The following is a 14,828-nucleotide window of genomic DNA, read 5'->3' as shown; positions in this document are numbered from 1 at the left end:
ACTAGCTCTATGGGAGAGCCATCTCTCCTCCTATATGAGGCCAACCTGCTCGCTCATCCATATTCCAAACTCCACCTTTCTCAGGGAGTCTGGTTCTTCTCTCTTCTCACTCTTCAACTCCACCCTCCTTATTGTTCCTGTCGAAGTTACAAAAGCATTCGCGCTTTCTCCCATGCCCTCTCAGTCTCAACTGTGGAATTCCTTTAGTTCAGTGACTCTCCGATTTCTGTGTGCTCAAGACTTACTATGTGAGAACAGTTTAAAATGTGGGATGCTCACACCCACCCACAGAGAGTTTAATCCACAGGGCCTGGGATGGAACACAGGGAAATGTATTTTTAACAACTATTTCAGGTAGTTTAAATGCAGAGGGTCTGCAAACCATATTTTGAAAACCTGTAAGTTTACCCTTTTGAGGCTCCTGTGTTCTCATTTGTGCCTCTATATTAGCTATCTCTCTGTTACCTCACCTCCAATTTACTCAATTTTCTTCAATCTGGCTTCCAGCCTCCAAACTGCCCTATTCATATGATGATAATGGCCCTCAGATTTCTATCTCCTGCCCCAATCTTCCCTTGGTTCTAATCTCATATATCTAACTGTCTGCTGGACATGTCCAACAGATGTCCCTATTTACCTCAAATTTCTAGTATCAGACTGGAAGAAAGAAAACTATCTTTATTCATAAATGATAGGATCTTGTATATAGAAAATCCTAAGTGAGCCACAAAAAAGGTAATTATAACCAACAAATGAGTTCAGCAAAGTTGCAGGATACAAAAGGTTTTTACTATATTTAAGATTTATTTATTTAGGGGGCACCTGGGTGGCTTAGTCAGTTAAGTGTCTGCCTTCATTTCAGGTCATGATCCCAGGGTCCTGGGATGGAGCCCCAAATTAGGCTCCTGCTTGGTGGAGGTTCTCCCTCTGCCTCCTTTCCCCTGTTCGTGCTCTATCTCTCTGTTTCAAATAAATAAATAAAATCTTTAAAAAAAAAAGATTTATTTATTTATATTTTAGTGAGAGACAGAGCTCATGAGAATGCGAGCAGGGGGAAGGGCAGAGGGAGAGAAATCCTCAAGCAGACTCCCTGCTGAGCACAGAGCCCAATGCAGGGCTTGATCCCAGGACCCTGAGATCATGATCTGAGCAGAAATCAAGAGTCAGATGCTTAACCAACTGAGCCACCAAGGCACCCCATATACAAAATGTTTTTTAAATCAATTTTATTTCTATGCATAGGGAATAAACAATTCAAAATAAACCTACAGCATCTAAGATAGCATCAAAAAGAATAAAATGAAAATAGTACAGTGAAAACTACAAAACGTAGTTGAAAGAAATTATACACCGAAATAAATGGACAACATCCAGGGTTCATGGGCTAGAAGATTTAATACTGTTAAGATGACAAAACTCCCCAAACTGATTTACAGCAATGTTATCCCTATCAAAATTCCAGCTACCTTCATGGCAGAAACTGACAAAGTGATCCTAAAATTCATATAGAAGTACAGTAGACTCAGAATAGACAAAACAATCTTGAAAAAGAACAAAATTGGAGGACCCACATTCCCCAATTTCAAAACTTAAGTATGGGGCTGACATATAAAGTACAGTACTTGGGGCATCTGGCTGGCTCAGTTGGCACAGCATCTGATTCTTGATACTGGGGTCATGAGTTTGAGCCCCACACTGGGTGTAGAGATTACTTTAAAAAAAAAAAAAATACAGCACTGACATGAGAATAGACATAGAGCAATGGAATAGAATTAACAGATAAACCCCTATATTTACAGACAACTGATTTTTGAGCAGGGTGCCAAAATAATTCAGTGGGGAAAGAAGGCTTGTCAACAAATGGTGCTGAACAATTGGATAGCCACAGGCAAAAGAATAAAGTCAGATCCCTAAGCTCACACTATATATAAAAATAAATTCAAAATGGAGTACAGACCTAATGTAAGAACTAAAACTATAAAACTCATAGAAGAAAACAATGGAATAAATCTTGTGGTCTTAAGTTAGGCAAAGGTTTCTTACGTATCAACACAAAAAGTAAAAGTGACATGGGGTGCCTGGGTGGCTCAGTCGATAAAGCGTCTGCCTTTGGCTCAGGTCATGATCCCAGGGTCCTGGGATTGAGCCCCTAGTTGGGTTCCCTGCTCAGTGGGGAGTCTGCTTCTCTCTCTGCCCACATCCCCACTCTCTGCTTGTGTTCTCTCTCTCACACTCTCACTCTCTCAAATAAATAAAATCTTTAAAAAATAAATAAAAGTGACAAAAAAGAATATAGAAAAATGGACTTCATCAAAAATAACAAAACTGCTGTGCTTCAACAGACACCATCAAGAAAGTAAAACAACTCACAAAATAGAGAATATTTGCAAATCACATACATAATAAGAGACTTGTATTCAGAATAAAGAACATTACAACTCAGCAAAAAAGACAACACAAAAATTGGGCAAAGAATGTGAACAGATATTACTTCAGAGAAGATATATAAAAGGCCAACAAGTACATGAAAAGATGCTTAATTCATTAGTTACTAGAAAGATGCAAATAAAAAACCACAAATGAGACATCAGTTCACACCCACTAGGACGACTATAATCGAAAAAGACAAACACTAATAAGCGTTGGCAAAGATGTAAACAAACACTGCTGGTGTGATTATAAAATGGGGCAGCCACTTTGGAAAACAGTCTAGTAGCTCCTCAAAAGTTTAAACACAGACCCACCGTATGACCCAGCAATTCCACTCCTACATCTATATCCAAGAGAACTGAAAAACACATGTCCCCACAAAAACTTACACACAAATGTTTGTTCATAGTAGCATTATTCGTAATAGCCAAAAAGTAGAAACAACCAAAATGCCTGTCAACTGATGAATGCATCAACAAAATGGGGCATTATCTATACAATGGAACATTGTTTGGCCATAAAAAGAAATGAAGTACTGATACCTACTACAACATGGATGAGCCCTGAAAACATTATGCTAAGTACAAGAAGCCAGCCACAAAAAAACGAGTATATATGATTCCACTTGTTCAGAATAGGCAAATCCATAAAAACTGAAAGCAGATTTGTGATTGCCAGGTGCTGTGGGAGTAGGGAATGGAGAATGATGTTAATGGATATGGGGTCTTGTTTTATGGTGATGAAAACATTCTAAAATTAGACTGTGGTAATGGCGGCATAACTCTCCGAATATACTAAAAAACACTGAATTGTACACTTTTAAAGAGTGAATGTTACAGGATGTGAACTATATCTCAATAAAACTGCTATTTTTTAAAAATCTCATTTTTCTCCCCAAACATGCCAATGGCTTCTATATTCCCCACCATGGTTAACAGCATCACCTTCTACAAAGTTGGCTAAATTATGTAAAAATGGGACTTCATAATAGTTACCATGTTTTCAAACTGCCTAACAGTCTTTTTAAAAGTTTACACGAAATAGATGGTATATCAGTTGATACATAATTCTCTGAGTCTCCTTTCTTGGTCTTATTTCTTTATAGTTTATTACAGAGAAAACTCTTAAATCTATCTATCACCACACTCAGAAGGGAACATTCAATTGTGTTTTGGATAAGTTATTTATATATCAAATAACATGCTGTTTTATTAATTTTGGAGTGTTTGCTACACATCCAGTCTCTGGCCTTCTGAAAGTGACACATACACACACAAAAAAAATGAGGGGTGCCTGGGTGGCTCAGTTGGTTAAGTGTCCAACTCTTGATCTCAGCTCAAGTGTTGATCTCAGGGTCATGAGTTCAAGCCCCACACTGGGCTCCATGCTGGGCACAGAGACTACTTAAAAAACAAAAACCAAAAAAACAAGAATAAGAAAGTTCTAATAAGTATTCAGAATGTGTAACAGTTCTAATTAAAAAATAGTTTTACAATCTCAAAAGCCAAGGCTCTAAGTGGAAAATTAGGGATAATTTTAGTTTCCTTATATTTATACATCCAAATGTTCTAGAAAAAAATGGAATGTTTTCATAATTTTAAAAAGTTGCTAAAAAAACAATCAAGGTCAACCCTGTAGCAATGAGTTCCTCTACTGCCCAGAACACAATCTCTAAATACCATTTTTCATTAAGATGAACCAGAAGTCCTTAGAAAAAGAGTCTATTCCTGTCAGTCAGACAATGAAAAGATGAGCTTAGAACATCTTGTTGTGCCAGAACTTAATGGGAAATCCAGAATGCAATCGAAAACTCCTGGGGTCATGTTGGAAGGACAGAAGCCAACGTAAAGAGCTCCCACGAGCTGAGATTGGACAAACAGCAATAAAAAGAGTAACGGCTGATAAAAAGAGTAACGGCTGTAATGAGTTAAAGCAAATATATACAAGCCCATAAGCTTACAATGATAGACAAAAAGAATCATAAAGACTGTGAATATAAATTGAAAGACAAAACAATAGAGCTTCTAGAAAATAATGAAGGTAAATTTAGCCTGTTCGATTGGACTATATTAAAATGAAGTAACCAAAAGACCCCATTAAGGTTCTGATTCTAAGTAAGATGGAGAAAGCGCACTCCACCATGTCTCTTCCACTAAATGCACCTATAAGACCTGGACAGAATGCATGGAGCAGCTATACAAGGACCCCAAAAAGTAAACAGGAGCAGGCAGATTAGGGAAGAAGAACACAATCTGAAATACCACCAAAGTAGTGGCAAGCTTCTCACTGCTTCCTCTTCTGACATCTCTTAGCCCGGGACTCAAGAAAGCCCAAGATCCAGAGGTAGGCGCTGGTGTGGACAGAAAGCTCTAGAAGCCCTCAAGTTCTGTCTTGAGAAATAGAAAAGGGGTCTCCTAACACTCAGAGAGAGTGGGAGAAATTCCTCATTCATCCCCCTCTTTTCTTCATTTTCTTAAGTTCCAGCCCCCAGGAGTGGGGACACAGGCACCTAAAACTCTGAGGGGTGTTACTTCCTTCTCTGATTGGAAGATCTGCAATCCAGAGAGAGCGGGGTGAAAACCTGTTGAATTTTTGGTCTTCCCCTCCCACTGGGAGAGCTGCAGTGTGGATGCCCTCGCAGGAAGTGCCAGACAAGGCAGGTTAAGTAAAGCCCCAGGAAATCACAAAGAGGAAGGAGCTCTGGAAAATGACACCCCTAAAGTTGTCTATGAACTCCTGGGCTCACCCTTGAGGTATACAAATGTGGATGTGACCCCAAGCAGCAGGCCAAAAACTCTGAAAATTGAACTAGGGGACAGAGCCAAAGCGAGAGAAGAAACAGCACAATGCTGAAAATGATTTGAAGAAACGGGAAAACTCCTCAAGTGAAGGATATAAACTTAAGGATTCAAGAAGTTCAGCGAACCCCAAGCAGGATAAACCCAACGAAATTCTAGCCCAGATACTTTGAATATGTATTCAAAGTACTGAAAATTAAAGACAAAGTCTTGAGAGACGCCAGAAAAAATGGAAGCACTATTTATACCGGAAAAACAATTCAAACAACAGCACGAAGGGTGTGCCGAAGCTCTCTGTACTACCCTTCCAACTGCTCTGAAAATCTAAAGTTAGTTCCAAATAAAAGGTTAAACCAGTAAATACTGGCTGATACGTAAGGAAGTGAAAATGAAATATTTACTTACATTTAAAGAACAAAACAGGAAACCTCACAACAAATTTCAAACTTGCAACAGGCTCTCATACAACACAAAAAACTTCTATTTGAAGTATTTCACTAGAAAATGTGGCAAAGCAGTGGTGGCTAAAGTAATTCCACCATCTGGTTTCATGATCTCAAACAAATCTTCTTACCTCTTCAGGCCTTAGTTTCCTGAGTTTAAGACCACGGAGTTGGGTTAGATATTCTCATTTTATGGATTCCTCACACTCCTCTAAACTCTCTCTCCAACAACTAAATGGTGGAGTATCTTAGAAGTTAAAAGGATGAGATTTAGAAGCAGATTTATCTGCTTCCTGGCTCTGCTATTTGACTGGGGCACATTACAGCCTCTCGGGGATAATAACATCTACCTGAGACAAGGTAGACAGAGTGCTCCGCACTTGAGAAAGCGCTCAGCATACGGTAAGGGTATAAAACAAAAGCTAGTTATTATAGTGAAAATTCTGCCTGCCTTAAGCCTCCTCTCCCTACATACAAGAATTCTTTTCAAGGTATCGTAACAACTTCCACAGCTTTAACATCCCCATGTACCCTACTTCCAGATCTGTATGTCCTAAGCTCTAGTTCCATGCTTCCAACTACCTGTCAGACATCTCACCACCACTTAAGATGAAACATTCCCAAAACCAAGTCATCACCGTCCCCACGAACCAGCTCCTTCTCACAACTCAAGTCCGGACATTCTCCTGAAGTAACCCTGGCTTAAAACCTCAGTGTCAGCTTCAACTCTTTGGGTCTCTTCCTCAACTCCCCTTTTCAATCAGCCATCAACTCTTACAGATTATCCCTTCAAAAAGTCCCTCACATGAACAATTCCCTCACATTCTCCACTCCAGACCCCTATTAATTCACATCTGAATTATTATCCACACTGGTGCCAGATTCACCTTCTTGGGCTCCCTTGCATCTTCTCACTTCCTGCGATCATCTGCCAAATGAAGACTAAACTGATGCTGCACTCAACGCCCAGAACACTCTGGACTCAAATTATCTGTGATTCACAGGACATACACTGAAGTGTCTAGTAGCCCATCCCATGTCCTCCTTTTCCAGAATAATGAAATTCTGTCAATTTTTAGAGAACCAACTCAAATACTACTTCTTCACAAAGGCATCTCTGATTCCAGAGATCTCCCTGATTTTTCAGAGAAGAGTGATAAGGTACTTCCCTACCAGCTATCAAAATATATCATACAAGTATATTAATTTAAAAAAATTTGGTATTAGCACGAGACAAATCGGTCAATTTAACAGGACAGAGGCCAAAAACAAAACGCTGCCTGTATAAGAACTTAAGAATAATAAAGATGGTATTGCAAATCAGTAGGACAAAAGGCTATCTACCTATAGAGAAAAAGTAAAGTTAGATCTCTATCTTTATTTTTTTTAATTTTAAAATTTTACTTATTTATTGGACAGAGCGAGACAGCGAGAGAGGAAACACAAGCAAGGGGAGTGTGGGAGGGAGAAGCAGGCTTCCCGCCTAGCAGGGAGCCCAATGCAGGGCTCGATCCCAGGACCCTGGAATCATGACCTGAGCCGAAGGCAGACGCTTACCAGCTGAGCCACCCAGGAGCCCAAGTTAGATCCCAATCTTATGTATATTTTAAAAATATAGAAGTACTGAAAACACAGAATATCTTTATGACCTAGGATAAGGAATATAAATGCATTAAAGGAAAAGACTCACCAAATCTGACTAAATAAAACTTCTGCACAATAAAAAACAATAAACAAAATTTAAGGACAAGTTACAGGATGAGAAAAAATTTTGTTACAAATACAATATACAAAGGATGTATACTTAGAATATATACAGAAGTCCTTTAGATCAATATGAAAAAAAGACAAAAATTTGCTCAGAAATATCAATGGGCTTTTCAAAGAAGAAGAAATCTAAAGATCCAATGAAAATATGAAGCAATACTCAACCAGCATTCAGGGAAACAAAAATTAAAACAAGGAGACCATCATTTTATCTATCGGATTAGTAAAAATTTCAAATGCTAATAATATTAAAAGGTGAAATTGTGAGCAAAGGGGTACTTTGATATACTGATGGGATATACATTTGTTCTGCAGTAGTATTACTATTTTAAATGCAAATATTCTACAACCCATTAATTTCATATTTAGAGATATACTCCAAGGAAACACAGGGGCACAAAGAGACAATTTTACTATAATGCTGTTTGCAATAGTCAAAAGTGGAAATACTGTAAATGGCTATCACTAGTGAAATGGCTACATAAATTATAATACACACATGATATTCAATACTATAGAACTTAGAAGAATGCATACAGAAGACAGCTAAGGAAAAGATCTCCAAAATATATGGTTGAGTGAAAAATATTGAAGACCATAGCAAATAATGGCATTTATGCAAACAAAATACATTTCTACAAATACGTATTAGATATGAATATAAGTTAGAAAATTCTGAACAAGTATACACCAAGTTGATAACAGGGGTTCTCCAGTAAGCAGTGAATGGACCCAGGAAGTGATTTTAAGAAACTGATATACTATAGATAATGAGACTGTATCCACGTCTTACTTGTGTAATTAAAACTAAATTTTTTACAAAGGAAAAACATATGGACACAATGATTACAAATGTGAAACATGCATATAAAATATGACTAAGAAATGAACAATCGTAAATGTAATTGTATAAAGGTGGTGGAACGGTTTTGTTATTTTTTCTTTTAAGATTTGAGAGAGAAAGAGAGCGTGTGCAAGTAGGAGGAGGCAGAGGGAGAGAATCCCAAGCAGACTCACTGCTGAGCATGGAGCCTGACTTGGGGTTTGATCTCAGGACCCACGAGCCCATGACCTGAGCCGAAACCAAGAGTCAGATACTTAACCAACCGAGCAACCCAGGCACCCCAGAATGTTTTTTAATGTATTACTCCTATACTTTAACAATAAAGTTTATAATATGCAAATTAACATGAGATATTATTTTTTTGAAAATTGGGACAAAGATTAACTTTTTTTGTTTTTTAAGATTTTATTTATTTATCTGACACGCAGAGAGAGCACAAACACAGGTGCAGCAGGCAGCCGGAGAGGGAGAGGCCGGCTCCCTGCTGAGCAGAGAGCCTGACGTGAGGCTCTATCCCAGGGCCCCGGGATCATGACCTGAGCCAAAGGCAGACGCTTAACCAACTGAGGCATCCAGGCACCCTGGGACAAAGATTGACTTTAACAATAATACCTGATGTTGGCAAAGGAAGAAGGAAATGAGCATTCTCAAATGCTACTGATGAAATTATACATCGGTATCACCTGTGCAATTTAGGAATATTTTGTCAAAATTAAAAATATATATATATGTATTGACTCAAAAATCATACTTGTAGGAATCATGTCCTTGTCCCTCCATCCTAGAGATCAGCCACTTTCCTGACTTTTATAATAATAATTTCCTTGCTTTCTTTATATTTTTGCCACTTGTACGTATGCATCCTAGGTCAGTTATAGCAGGTGAAACTACTGCAACAAAAAGACCATAATGGCTCAATACGACAGAAATTTAATTCTCTGTTAGGGTAGACATTGCGGGTTTCCAGAGGTCAACACTATCAAGAAACTCAGGCTGATGGTAGCTCTGCCATTTTCAACACATGGCTTCCAATACTGCTCTGATGACTGCCAATCCTAGCCCACAGAAGACAAGATGACGCACTGAGAAGCATGAATGGAGGGTTTTAGGAACCAGGCGCAGAGGGACACCCGGGTGGCTCAGTCAGTTAAGTGTCTGCCTTCGGCTCAGGTCATGATCCCAGGGTCCTGGGACTGAGTCCCACATCGGGCTCCCTGCTCAGCGGGGAGTCTGCTTCTCCCTCTGCCTGCTCCTGCTCTGTCTGACAAATAAATTAATAAAATCTTTAAAAAATAAATAAATAAAAGGAACAGAAGCAGCACGACAATTCCATTCCATACCAGTGAGGAAAATTGTGTCATACGCGTGCCAACCTAACTGCAAAAAAGGTTGGGAAACGACATGTGGCTGGGCAGTCATGTGCCAACTATAACTCTATCATTATGGGAGGAAAGAAGAGATTTTGATGGATGGATAGTAATACTGCCACACATCTCTAAACAATATGGCTGAATTTTGCCTGTTTTTGAACTTTAAATGAATGGAAATATACTATGTGATTCTTTTGTATCTGACTTTGTTTGTGCTTAAGCTCTTTGGAAAAAACTGTCTTAAACAATGTGTGCACAAAATATGATAGAGGGGCACCTGGGTGGCTCAGTCAGTTGAGCATTCGGCTCTTGATTTCAGTTCAGGTCATGATCTCAGGGGTCCTGGGACAGAGCCCTGCATTGTGCTCCATGCCCAGTGGGGAGTTTGCTTGAGGACTCTCTGTCGCCCTCCGCCCTTTCCCTGGCTCATGCTTTCTTTCTCTCAAATAAATAAATAAATCTTAAAATATATATACATGGTACAGAAAGAAATGCTCAGGCTGGGACTTACGCTACCTGATCCATAGAGCCCCAGAACCACAACTTCACTAGTAAATCACACCTTCGAAACTCCTTTTCCTCATACACAAATAAAAAAATTCATTAATGTGCTCTCTTAATCTCTGTGATTAATAATGCTATCTACTCATCTTTAGTCAATTATGTTATTTCCATAGCTTTTATCATGAATTTGCACTGAGACAGTCATTCCACTAACTTACCTTTTCCCCAGAACTCCCTTTCCAGCAACACTGGTAATGAATATTTGCATAATGGCTGCTTGGCGTACGGGGTACCTTTTAGATCCAGCAAGCAAAGCAACATTAACTGATTTGAACTTAGGCCCTTATGACCCTGGCCTCATTAACACTATATTCTAATTAAGCTAACTCACCAAACACTCTACATATAAAATATTTAAAGCTAATTACTAAGCTATTTGCTTCTAAGAGACTATTTCACAGATATTTCTCCTTCTGATAACAGTGGTTGTCTCTGGATTCAGGAACTGAGGGCATGGAGGAGCAAGGTGAAAGGGAAGCATACTTTCTGTGATGGTTTTAAGATATGTCCACAAATTCTTCGATAGTTCTCTCTCCAAAAGGTGGGCCTAATTTCCTTCTCTAGAGGGTAGGCTGTATATGGTGGTTCACTTCTACTAAACAGAAAGTGGTGAAAATATCACTGACTTATGAGCCTAGGTCATAAAAAACACTGAGTCCTCTGTGTGTGTGTGTGGGTGTGCACGCGCGCGCCTGTGTCTGTCTGATCACTGACAGGAGCTAGCTGCCACGTAATGAAGACACTCAGGCAGCCTTAAAAAGAGGGCTACAAAGTGAAGAACTGAGAACCCCTGTCAAAAGCTGGTGAGGAACTGAGACCCACCAACAGCCATTTGAGTGAGCCATGCTAGAAATGATTCTTTCAGCCCCAGTCAAGCCTTTGGATGACTACACCTTCAACCAACAGTGATACGATCTCATGCAACCCAAACCAGAACCATCCAACAAAATTACTCCTAGATTTCTACCCACACAAACCATATAATAAATTTTTATTACCAATTTAAGTCACAAAGTTTTTTTTTAAAGTTTATTTATGTTTTTTAGTAATCTCTACGCCCAAAGTGAACTGCGTGTTCTACCAACTGAGACAGCCAGCCGTCCCATAAGTTACTAAGTTGTTCTTTAATATTTTATTTATTTATTTTAGAGACAGAAAGAGTGCATGAGTGGGGGGGCGGGGCAGAGGGAGAGGAAAAGAATCTCAAGCAGACTCCATACTCAGCACGTAACCCAATGCAGAGTTCAATCTCACCACCCTGAGATCATGACCTGAGCCAAAACCAAGAGTCTGATGCTTAACCAACTGCCCACCAAGCACTCCCATAAGTTACTAAATTTTGAGGTAATTCATTACATAGACAACAGATAATTAATACACTTATTGATATATGTGCATATACATATATATTTTTTACTTTTGTTTTTGGTGCCATATATACACATTGTCTAGTTTCAAAAATAATTAGCTTTTGGGGCACCTGGGTGGCTCAGTTTTTAAGCGTCTGCCTTCGGCTCAGGGTGTAATCCCAGAGTCCTGGGATCAAGCCCCACATCAGGCTCCTCCGCTGGGAGCCTGCTTCTTCCTCTCCCACTCCCCCTGCCTGTGTTCCCTCTCTCGCTGGCTGTCTGTCAAATAAATAAATAAAATCTTAAAAAATAATAATAATAATTAGCTTTAAAAACCTCTTTCCCAAACACAATTTTCTCACTCAAATTATACTAGCTTCTCTAAATTAATAGAGCACACTTTTGGAAATGTTCTCTGTTAAAGACCCCCTCCCCTCAAAAACAGAGTAAGAACTACAAACTGGTACTCTTTTAGACTCTACTAGAAATATCTTCTTAAGGGTATGTGAAGATCCTGGGCATGCTATCATGTTTATCAGGTGTCGCAGAAGATTAATGCAATCAGGGCCGATAGCTGTGCAATATACAACTGAGTGCAAATGCAATCTCAATGGTTCAAAAGGACCTCGCTGGCATTTTAAGGCTCAACTTTCACCTCAGAATAAAACATATAATGAAGAACCCATTTCAACCACAAGCACAAAAGAGCATGTACTGCTCTTTTTTTAACCGAAATTTTATAGGTTTAAGTGGGCTGTGCTCCTCAAATTAATCTTAAAGGATGTTCCTATTTAATTTTTTTTTAAGCAGGGGTGGTGGGCAGAGGGAAAGGGAGAGAGAGGATCCTAAGCAGGCTCCATGCCTAGCGCAGAGCTCAACATGGGGCTTCAATCTCATAACCCTGAGATCATGGCCTGAGCTGAAATCAAGAGTCCGACCTAGGTGCCCCATGAATTTTCCTATTTAATTTCAATCTAGCAACTATTTTCCTTCCATGAACTAGCAATGAAGAGAAATTAATGGAAATAAAACAAAACCAATTTTTAAGGAACAAAATGTCACAAAATAGTGTTATGATGAAAAATTAAACATAAAATCTTTTGTGAAGTGCATTAAATAAAGCTGGCTTGTGACATAATGTCACAAGAGTTGTATCAAGAAGTATACAGAGGGATGCCTGGCTGGCTCAGTCAGCAGCGCAGGTAGTGAGTTCAAGCCCAACACTGGGTGTAGGGATTACTTAAAACTAAACAACAATAACGAAAAACAACAACAAAAAAAGAAGTATACAGAAATTTAATCACTAGTTTGAGGACTGAGAGCAGGGAATTTCAGTAAATGACTTTGCCTGCATACACTAATCATTTAGTTATTAGTTCAACTGTTCAATAACTGGGTCATATTTACTCAAAATTGTTAGGTGAATGTCACTGTCACCTACTAGCTGTATGACCTTGAACAAGTTGTTTAAATTCTCTGTCTCAGTCTTCTCATCTGTTAAATAAGATAATAGTTCCTATGGCATAAGGTGGTTGTAATAAACTGGTTAATTCACACGCATAAAAGCACAGAATAAACAATCAGTAGTACTCAATAGTAGCAGTATTAGTAGACTATGCATACTTGGAAAGCAATATTCAGAAAGTATTTAGTTGTAATAAGTCTAATTTTATTATTGAAGTGATCAGGGAAAAACAGTTGATGAGGGGGAAAATGCACCAAAAGACAAGAGAAAGTAAAAAAAATCCTAGATTTCAAGCCCACTAAATTTAACAATATATAGATTTGACAAATGTACTCATCAAATGTCAAGTCATATATGATAATGACCGGCTAGCTCTCAGCATTCTTGAGCTATCCAGAACTCCATGGTTTTTACAAGGAACCTAAAAGTAAAACTGATACTGAAAAGCATGATTTGATCAAGATTCTGACAGAGGGACAAAATGATTCTAGTAAGTCAGCAAAAACACTAAAACAAGAAGAACAAAAATAAAGAAGGGAACGTATTTTGGCTAATCATTCTAAGACTTACCTTAACAATGCCCCACCTTCTTGTTTTGTTGTTTTTTTAACCACATTAGTTAACTGGCTTAAAAACACCTTTCACTAAAATACTTTTAAAAAGCTGAAGACAGAGAGACACACAAATGATCAACTTAACGGTAGTTAAACACATTCACAAAGCCACTGATAACTCTTACCACCGTAAAATCGAAGCATGCAGCCGAGGTCAGGATCTGCTGCCTCCTCCTGTATACGTACAGGGTCATCAAATCCCAGCCTGGATAAGTAATCATAAACAATCTGAAGAGGTCGTTCAGTAGGTTCCAGTCTCCTGCTTACACAATTCAAAAGAGAAGTATTTAGTAAGAAATAGAAATGCTTCATTTAATTTTTAAAATCTTTTAATATGTTCTAGCTTTTTACTTCTGTGTTGAGATTTTCTTTACTATCATGATACAACTCATCTAAATAGGAAGTGCTCAGAGGTTTTGGTCTCAGGACCCCTCTTTAGTCTTTGAGGACCCCCAAAGAGCTTCTGTTTACATGCAGTATATCTATTGATATTTACTGAATGAGAAGCTCAAATTAATAATTTCCAAGTAATGGGGACGTCTGGGTGGCTCAGTCGTTAAGCGTCTGCCTTCGGCTCAGATCATGATCCCAGGGTCCTAGGATCCAGCCCCGTATGGGCTCCATGCTCAGCAAGGAGTCTGCTTCTCCCTCCCTCTCCTTGTGCCCCCCCCTCCCGCTCATGCTCTCTCTCATGCTCCCTCTCTCTCTCTCAAATAAATAAAATCTAAAAAAAAGAAAAGAATTTCCAAATATTTATTCATTTTTTAAAAACAATAAACCCATTATATAATAATGTAAATAATAGTTTTTGAAAAATATATTTTCCAAAATCACATGAATTTAGTGAGGAGAATGGCAATTTTAATGGAGGATGGCTAGATTCTCACATCAGCTTCAACATTCAATCTGCTGTGATAACATGGTATGTAGCCTCTAGAAAACCCCATTGTAACTCACGAGAGACTGAAAGTGGAAAAGAAAATTAGTATCTTATTATTATCATGAAATAGTTGTGACCTCATGTACTTCTTCAAAGATTCTCAGGGACCCCCACACAGTGCTTTGAGAACCTCTGGCCCAAACTTTGAGGCAGTGAAATTATGAGCTATAAAAGATTACACTTGGCCATTAGTGATGTCATAGAAGCTGTCCACCTAATCAGAAATGCAGTTTTTGAACTGCCT

At 38.7% G+C, this 14,828-nt stretch overlaps 1 protein-coding gene across 2 annotated transcripts in view; it reads right to left on the bottom strand.

Annotated features, from left to right (window-relative positions):
• PHLPP2 (PH domain and leucine rich repeat protein phosphatase 2) overlaps positions 1 to 14,828 on the bottom strand; it is a 73,049-nt gene that overhangs the window by 40,178 nt on the left and 18,043 nt on the right. For both annotated transcript variants that reach the window (XM_026495160.4, XM_044382481.3), the window contains one exon: positions 13,770 to 13,903. In XM_026495160.4, the coding sequence (XP_026350945.2) occupies positions 13,770 to 13,903 (134 nt within the window). The remainder of the gene's footprint in view (positions 1 to 13,769; positions 13,904 to 14,828) is intronic.

Source organism: Ursus arctos, unplaced genomic scaffold, assembly GCF_023065955.2.
Source record: "Ursus arctos isolate Adak ecotype North America unplaced genomic scaffold, UrsArc2.0 scaffold_19, whole genome shotgun sequence".
NCBI lineage: Eukaryota > Metazoa > Chordata > Mammalia > Carnivora > Ursidae > Ursus > Ursus arctos.
Note: the sequence above shows the minus strand (reverse complement) of the source record. Positions and strands in the feature narration are given on the sequence as shown.